The sequence below is a fragment of the Rhagoletis pomonella genome, unplaced genomic scaffold, assembly GCF_013731165.1.
Source record: "Rhagoletis pomonella isolate Grant_MI unplaced genomic scaffold, Rhpom_1.0 Rhpom_scaffold_01187, whole genome shotgun sequence".
Lineage (NCBI taxonomy): Eukaryota > Metazoa > Arthropoda > Insecta > Diptera > Tephritidae > Rhagoletis > Rhagoletis pomonella.
Window position 1 is genome coordinate 29,839 of NW_023459741.1, and position 9,409 is coordinate 39,247.

The 9,409-nt window shown below is 35.1% G+C and overlaps 1 protein-coding gene across 1 annotated transcript; it reads right to left on the reverse strand.

The window, feature by feature from the left end:
* Nucleotides 1–5,925: 5,925 nt before the first annotated feature.
* Nucleotides 5,926–8,657, reverse strand: LOC118752051 (plasminogen activator inhibitor 1 RNA-binding protein-like). Its single transcript, XM_036486901.1, has 3 exons — nucleotides 7,830–8,657; nucleotides 7,047–7,298; nucleotides 5,926–6,983 (listed from the first exon to the last, which is right to left on the reverse strand). Exons 1-3 carry the CDS (start codon nucleotides 8,452–8,454, stop codon nucleotides 6,601–6,603), a joined length of 1,260 nt encoding a protein of 419 aa, XP_036342794.1. The 5' UTR covers nucleotides 8,455–8,657; the 3' UTR covers nucleotides 5,926–6,600.
* Nucleotides 8,658–9,409: the final 752 nt, after the last annotated feature.

Sequence of the window (9,409 nt, forward strand, 5' to 3'; positions counted from 1 at the left end):
GGGCGTTTAGCAATGCTTGTGGTTTCTGTTGGAGGCGTTGGTGGTGGCTTGTTGGTGGATGTTTGTTTGTTTCCTTTGGTGATGTCTAAGTAAGTATGTTTTGGGATTCTTTGTGGTTCGTTTTTTTCATTGTATTTACGACGTGCTTCTCCCATTGAGCATTTAGCAGTTGTCTTTATTTTTAGGATTTCTTGGGTTTGTTTGAATCTAGGGCAATCTTTGTCTGATGATGCGTGGTTGTTGCCACAATTTGCGCATTGTTTGCGCGAACAGTCAGTTGGGGAGTGAGGTGGAAGGTTGCAGCCTTCACACGTGGCAGGATTAGTACACCGTGTTTTTGTGTGCCCCAAGAGCTGGCAGTTTTTGCAACGCATAGGGGTAGGGTAGTACGGTGTGACTTTAACTTTGTACCATGCCATATCAATGTCTTTGGGTAGGTGGTAAAGATCGAAAGATAATACAATTTTTCCAGTAGGAGTTGCTTTGCCTTCAAATGTGCGTGTGAATTTGTATACGTTTCTTACGCCTTGACTTTTTAATTCTTGTATGATTTCCTCGTCGCTTACAAAATTTAGGCAGGGCGCATAAGTTACTCCGTTTATTGTGTTTAGATTGTCTTGGTATTTGACTGTCACCGGGCATAGATTACCGAGTGTTTTCACTTTTAAAAACCGCTCAGCTACTCTTGAGTTAAGTGTCAGTATAAGCAATGATCCGTCTTTGAGTTGCTTTACGTTTTCTATTTGAGTTGATATTGAGTCTATTGCTCTTTTTATTACGAATGGGCTTAGTTTTTGTAGTTCATTGTTGGCTGCTGTAATTGTTATGTATTTGGGTTGGTTAAGTGGTGTTTGTTTATGTGTAAGTGTGGGAAATGTGTAATCGGTGTCGTCAAATTGGCTTAGTATTGCGAATCTGTTTGTTGATTTGTCAGGTGGCTCTGGTTGTGTTGGCATTTTGTTTGTTGGTATGTTGTAGCGGTTCCTTGTTTACAAAGTGGTTGTTATGCTGATGCTCCACTAAAGTGCACAAAAGCGAAATATGATAACGGGTTATTTGGTATTGTTATTACGCGAGCTAAGAACACTTGTATGAACACGTCCGAATAGTTTAAGAGTTGGTCGATGTAGGTAGCTCATAATTTTGTACAATTAGTGAAACTTGAAAACATATTTTTTGTCAAAAAATTTGAAATGGAACTACCTTTTTGTATCATGGTAATATGCAAGGGAAGATGTTACCATGCAATTTGTATAAAAAAAAGTATCTTCATGCCGATTTTTTTAGCGGATTTGGCTTTCGGGTAAAGGTGTGTGTGCTATTTGGTTGACCATGGCTGTATGCATGATAAAAACATTAAAATCATATAAAATTGAAAATAAAAAAAAATTAAGTTGTTCACAATTGTTGTTGTTTAAGATTAAAAAATGAGAATGTGTGTGTGAGCTTGAGTTCAAATTTTAAAATTATATTGCTGGCAAACGTCAGACTGCCTCTCAATGATTTTACCTTGTAATGTTGGCTGTACGTATGTATTTCCATACAATCAGCCCTATTCTGCATTTCGATTACGTTGCCGCAGTCCGCTCCGCAAGAATCTAACTTAGGTATTCTGCGTTACGATCGAGTCGAAAGAGGAAGAGGAAGAGAGAAAACATCATGTTTGATCTTTCTCAGATGAGTGAAAAGTCCTAAATTCATCATGAACTCTATTACTCATCGCTCAAAGCCAGTGTTTGAGCACTCCACAACATTTGCATTTACTACAGAGTGGAAGATTTGAACGCAAATGAATTCCACTTTGAAGAAAGCCGTCAGGAGGAGGAGAAGAACAAAGCTCCATAGCAAATTCGAATTCGACAACATACGCACCTCTTTTTAAAAAGTTAGTAAAAACGAGTGCAATAATAAAAGCATCTTTTTTATGTAACTTCACATTTTATGTATGTATGTATGTTAGGGTGGGTAAAAAAAATCAAGTTTTTTTTTGATCCGACACACGAAAACTAGTTCCTAGGTACTAGAGGTTTACGCCGACAGGCTTTGCGGCGGCGGCGTGGTCAACTTCAAAAATATTTGGCGGCGGCGGCGACGCCGGCGCATCTGGAAACGCCGGCGCTACTGCTCATAAGGTAGATTTCAAAGAGCCATGAGGCTACTAATCTTATCATTTCAACTCGTCAGCGTTAGGCGTTCGCCATGCCAATTATTCTATTATTATAATTCTATTTATTTCATTATTGAATTAGTTTTAAATTTAAATATTGTTACTTCCACTTGAATTAGAATGTTGAGTGTCTGGCGCTGATTGATGGGCGAACAGAAGAAGGTCTGAGGTATATACATACATACATACATACACGGATCTCTATGTTCTCTACAGATCCGTATGTACTACATATTTAAATTTAAACAAATAAAAAAATTTTAGAAGTTTAGTTATTGGGGTAATTTATGTCGCTCTCAATAAATAACTTCAACCCTGTGTAGAAAACATTGCGATGCGATGGAGCAAAACCTTCCTGGGGTTAGACCATCACTAAGGAATGCTAACGTAATTTTCACATAGCCACCTAGTACTTGTATACGTATGTGGGACCCCAGAATAAAATAATTTACGAATGTAAATATTAGCAAAAAACGTGTTTGTTTAAAATACTAAAATATTATCTTTGTGTTATCTGCAATAATCGAGGAGTTCGATGCAAAGGGCTTCTATTAAAACTGCTTTCTGAGATATTGGCATTAAAGTTTTTGATGTGTTATTACTTTGTTGTTGTTGTAGCAGGTGTATAAAAAAGTAGTATTGTTGTAGTATTGAAAAGAATTGTCTACTGCGGAAAAAAATCATTAGATTACCAGTATTCGACCCCAATTTAACTGTAATAAACGCTTTCGTCGAAAAATATGTTACCTATGTTTTTTCTGAGTTACGCTATTTTTGGAAAAATAAAGGAGATCTTATTCTTGTCCAGTGGCCCAAATTATGCAAAAAAACTAATTTATAAATGTAATTTTCATTTCGTAAAATTGTGTTTTTATACAAGTAGTATTTAGTTCCTTCAAACGATGTATTCAATGTACATACAGTATCGGTCATATCTATAGCACGCCAATTCAAAGTGATATTGTGTGCCACTTATGTTTATTTATTTATTTTTAAGAATTTTCAATTAAAATACAGTTCTTTCTCTATCAAAACCCATAAAAACCCAAGTTTAAAAACTTATAGAAAACTACAAAAAAGTGCAACAAATTTTCACTAAATTTCAAACTTTTTTCTCGGAAGTGTTTGAATTTTTCTGAATACACAGTTTTATAGCCCAATCAATTTTAGTCTGATAATGTGCAAGTTTCAGGTGGCTAAAAGTTACCGCTGATTTTTTAGAATTTTTTTCGCCAAGGATGTTGCGGTTTTCTTCCATATACAAATAAATTGAGTTTATTTATTATATGGAAGCCAATGCGACAAAAAAAATTCTAAAAAATTAACGGTAATTCGTAGCCACTTAAAATTTGCATATTATCAGACTAAAATTGCAGGGGCTAAAAACTGTGTACAAAAAAAAATTCTATCACTTCCGAGAAAAAAGTTTGAAATTTAAGTTAAAATTTGTTACACTTTTTTGTAGTTTTCTACAAATTGTTGAACTTGGATATTTATGGGGTTTGTCCGAGAATGAATTAAATTTTAATTGAAAATTCTTAAAAATAAATAAATAAACATAAGTGGCACACAATATCACTTTGAAATGGCGTGCTATAGATATGACCGATACTGTACATCATGAAAATTTTGTACAAAATTCCTTAGGCGCCGAACGCCGCCGCCGCCACGCCGATATTTTCGTAACTCGGCGGCGGCGCGTGAGGAATGACAAAAAACGGCGGCGGCGACGGCGTGGCGCGGCGGCGTATACCTCTACTAAGTACCTCTAGAAAGTACATACCAAATCTTAGCTCTTAATATTAACGGGGACATTATGCTCATCATAGTTTTCCATTTTCAATTTAGTCTCATATAAAAAAGGTCATATCTTATCACCAATAGATCGTTAAACCAGTAGCATCGTCAATATTTATAGGAAATTGAACGCTCCACAAAAATGGTCTAATATACTCTTTTGGTTAATCTAAACATTTAAAAGATATTTAAGGCCAAAGATTGAAGTATTTTAAGGAAAATAACTGTTTGTTTTGAATTTTGTAACGTATTTTAAGGAAAATAACTGTTTGTTTTGAATTTTGTAACTTACTTAAAAATATTTTCATATGAGTTTCAATTATTTCTATAGGAAATTAAACGCTCTACAAAAAAAGGTCTGATGTAGTTAATCGATTACTCTAACCATTTATAAGATATTTGCAGTAGAATCCCAATGCCTGATTTTAATGGTTTTTCAATAAATATTTTCAATTTATGAATTTTGAAAATATTCATGAGAATTTGAGTATCAATTTTTATCAAAAGAAAAAATATATTTTTGTATCAGTACTGTATTGAATTATAAAATTTCATATGGCGAAATAGATTTTTTTTCTGCTGATAAGTTTGATGATATTCCTTAAATAAAAACCTTCTTTTTCTGAAATAGATCATAAATTATCTCAAAATTCATTAATTAAATGGATAAATTGGAGATATTTATTAAAACTATTAAAATCAGTACAGTAAAACTACATGAGACCTTTTTTGTAGAGCATTTAATTCCCTATAGAAATAATTGAAACTCATTTGGCAATAATTATTTTTTAGTAAGTTACAAAATTCAAAACAAAAAAAAATTATTTTCCTTAAAATACTTCAATCTTTGACCTTGAATATCTTTTAAGTGGTTAGATTAATGAAAAAAATATATGTGAAACCATTTTTGTAGAGCGTTCAATTTCCTATAAATATTGACGACGCAACTGGTTTAACAATCTATTGGTGATAAGATATGACCATTGTTATATGAGACTAAATTGAAAATGGAAAACTATGACGAGCATAATCTTCCCGTTAATATTAAGAGCTCAGGTTTGGTAAGTACTTTCTAGAGGTACCTAGGTACTAGTTTTCGTGTGTCGGATCCAAAAAAAATACTTTATTTTTTTTTTACTCACCCTAATGTATGTATGTACATACTTCTATTAATTTGATATACAAAGAATAAATTGTATTTGCATTTCACAGTCTTATTTATAGATAATGAAAACAAAAACGCCTGTGCTTCCTCTTTGAAAACCTCGCACAATATCCCCTTTGGCTCCTAATATTTGAGCCAATTTTTCGTATTGCCCGTATTACCGCTCGCGAAAACACAGAAATCGAGAAAATTCATTTATGATGACTTACAATCATGCACAGTATATTTTACTTATTTTTTTATAAATTTTATTATTTAAACCCACGAAAATAACAATCGAAACGTTCTCCGTCAACAAATTTGCAACCTAGAAAAACGGAACTCCGATCGAAATGTAGAATAGGTATAATCGTAAATTTCGAAGATGGATCGAAAGGAAACGGAACACAGAATACCAAAGTTGCCAAACGGAGAACATTTCGATTCGAGTCGAAATGCAGAATAGGGCTGAATTGTAAGCAGTTTTCATTTGGGTAATTTTCATTCTTAGTTTCCAAATATATGTATGTAATTAAAATCTGTATTTAAAACTTAAAATTGTGTAAAATGCTTGAACTACATATAAATATAGATATTATTTAATAGCTTTCTAAAAATATTTCGTTGCAAACGCAATTATTGTTCAACATGTCATACCTATACCCTTAAGTATATTAAATTGGCTTTTTCTTTAATAGTAGTGTGAACTTTTATTTGCCTTTAAATTATTTTGTTAATACAATTAAGAGAGTTACAATAAAATGATATTTGCTTGGCATGAGAGTGATGATGATGGATATTTGCTTCGTTCTATGGATTTCATTCATGTGATGACATCAAATAGTTTTCGCTGGCTTCTAATTTCGTTCAATACGAACTGCTTAATGAAGTTCGTGTATTGTTAGTTTATTCATATTATTTTTTAAATTTTAACTGCTATAATTTTGCAAAACTCGAAGTAGTTTTGGAAATAATTGGAAAGTGAGTGACTCCCACATTCGGTATCATTTTGTAATAAACAAAATTTTAAATTTAAGGAAAAACAAAAATATACACATTATTTTAGCAGTGGGAGTACTAGACTTTATAAATATGTACCACAAGTGCTGTTGCATTGGCTATGCTAGTGTGGCTCTTGAAGTTATTGGTTTAAACCCTTTCATCTGAAAGCAATTTCCTCTGATGTTCCTTATTTATACGCTTTGACGCTGTTGTTATTGGGCGGCGTTTTGATCTGTTATTTAGTGTTAGAGGATAATATATTTATATTTCAATGTATAAATCCAACAGACTGGTAACGAAAACAGAATAGCTTGTGATAATTCATTAATTGTATTTTTATATTTTACTATTTATATAGTCTTTGAGTTTGAGAAAGCTTCAAACTAATCGTAATTCTTGATTCCTTTATTACTTGCTTGTTTATTTTCATTCGTTTAAATAGTTCTTTTTTTGTTTTTGATAATGCGCCTGCGTCAAATGTACAGAACTTTTAAGCCAATGTTGGGAATTGACGTTCGTCGTTGACTTTCGGTGCAATATTTTGCTGTCTGAAACCAAAATTGCGTTTTCCGCCTCGGCCAGTAATAACCCCACGTCCACCAGCGACTGGGCGTTCAGTAGCATTATTAAAGTTGGTGTTGGTGTTGGGAACGCCAGCTCCTGGACGAGGTCCGCGGCCACGCCCACGTCCACCAAAACCAGGACCACGGCGCCCGTCATTGAAATTAAATTGTATGTCGAGGACACGTTGTTGGCGTCCAACTCTCTGCGGATACATGGCAGGATCGTATTCAAGTTCCTCTTCGCTTTCATTGTCCTTTTTCTTATTGTTGTTTAGAACTACCATTTTCTTCCATTGAGTTGTGTCTTCACCTATAGTGTGAATTCTTAGTAAGTAAAATGGTTTTGTAGAAACATTTTTGTTTTGCTGCTTACCTTCTCCAGCTTTGCGAATATTGAAAGTTGGCTTTACTCGTTGTTGTTTTTGCGCCTTCCATTCGTCCAGCGTCAATTCTTTGGTTTCTTCTTCGACCGGTGCCTGGTCTGCCTGCTCATTGCCGGATTCTTCAGCCTTATCAGTGACATTGCCAGCTTCAACATCGCTCTTATTAACATCGTCGATAGCTTCTTTTACGGATCCCCAATTATGTGCTCCAGCACCGTCACGTTTGTCAATAGCTTTCACACCTGAAATTGTTTAATTTTGTTTTCAATCAAACACGTAATATTTAGGGCTGGTTTCTCCAACTCAACTCAACTTAGTTTAGCCACTTTTTGGACTTAAGTCAAAAGTTAGCCTACGTTTTACACAGCTTGGTCATGACTAAGTCAAGAAAATTGGCTAACTAAGTTAAGTTGAGATGGAGAAACCAGCCCTTAGTTTTCCCATAATGTAATAAACACTATTACACTGTGGGGTTTCCAACTGGCATTCTTTTGACTTTTGTTTTTTGTTATTTTAACATCCAGCAAATGCAAACGCCGGAAAAACACAAAATTTCGTTCATCTCCTATCGTTTTTTTTCCTTTTAGGTTTATTTAAAAGTTTCCTAATCTACTTCATGAAATCTTTGACATTTGGCACGTTTTGACATTGTTCATCCCGTCGAAGTTGTGAATATGCATGCACGTATGTTTGTGTTCCATGATTTTGATTAACACCAATACATACAAAAGCTTAAATAATTATACATACGTATGGATGTGTTTTCTGCTTACCAGTTTTATCGGAGCCTGATTGTCGGTCGAATTCACGCTTACCGCCTCGGTTACCACCTTCGAAATTGCGGTTACGTGGTGGGCCACGGTTTTCTCGTTCCCGAAATTGGCGTGGTTGCTGCTGCGATGATCCACCTTCAATTTGCATACCAAAATTACCCGTGAATCCATTTTCCCGGACATTGCGTCGATTATTGCGTTGTTCGCGAGTTTCGCCGTTTTGCTGTCTAAAATTTAAGTTTCTCGTGCCCTGTTGCTGTTGTCCACCTTGACCGCCATCACTAGCGGGTCCAGTGCGCTTCCGATTTGCATTGGCAACTGGCCCTCCTTGCTTGTTAGTTCTATCTGCAGCAGTACCCGCCGTCGATTTCTTATTCACCTCGTTTTTGTTCAGGGCTGATGGCTTATTCTCTTTCTCGGCTTGGTTAGGTTTCTTGCTCGATTGTGTCCTTGGAACACTGTCGACATTTTGTTTATTCGATGACTTTGCGAGGGGTGCACTACCCCCACTGCCACCAGCAGTTTTAACCTGTTTTTTAGACTTGATCGCAATATTATCTAATGGATCACTAATATCATCGTCCATGAACAAAAGTTCATAACGATTATTTCCAGAGCCATCCATAATTGGCGATTTTTTTAATTACTTCTCTTTTTTCTTACTTTGCTTCAGCCAATTTCTTATAAATTTGAACTAACCTTAATTTCTGCTTTCTGTTGCACGATATTAATGTCTAAGAACACATGCCCAGCATTGAAAAAGCATGGTATACATACAAGAAGAAGAAGAGTGCTGAAATATTTGACAAGTACATGGTTGGTTTAATAGTCAGGCTTGTGCGAAATATTCTCAAATACAGATGGCGCCCATAGAACAAGAAGCGCTATGCAGTGCTGCCGTTTACTTATTTTCGAGCGAAGTGAAAAAACTCTAAAAATGAAGTGTTTCGGAGTGACTTGTTTACTTTTCTAGCCGATAATTATCAGCAAAAAGAAGAATGGGATCATTGAGAGAATTACGGGCAAGAACGATAGAATACAAGATTGCGCATTCCCGCAGAATGACATTTGTGGCAACGGGTAAACAAAGAATATGGCGAAGAACAATGAGTTGACAGCTGTGAATTTGCAGTGAGAAAACGTGTTTTCTTCTCGATTCACCAAATTCTCAAGCCATCCTTGAATATAGCGAATTAAGCACAACGTTAGCAAAAAATATACAACCACTCTTGAAATGTGTTCAAAAGAATAGTTGTTTTCATATTCTCCAGCAAAAAACATCCTGTAACTTGCCAGTAACCAAATTTCGGAGAGTTAAGCTCGGAACACTTTGACGACAACAAGCGATAAGCAGCATCTCTCAAATTTTAAATACACACGTTCTTACGGACACAATTATTTTGACGACAGCACGACATCTTGGCTGCAGGACTGCAATTGTCGACGTCGCCAAATTAAATCTATTTCTAATTTTGCCGGCGACAATGAGTAGATGTAGTGCTGCAACATTAAATTGTCGCAAAATTAATCACAATTTCTTGATTGTTCATGTTTTTCTTATTTACTTAAATAAAAATACA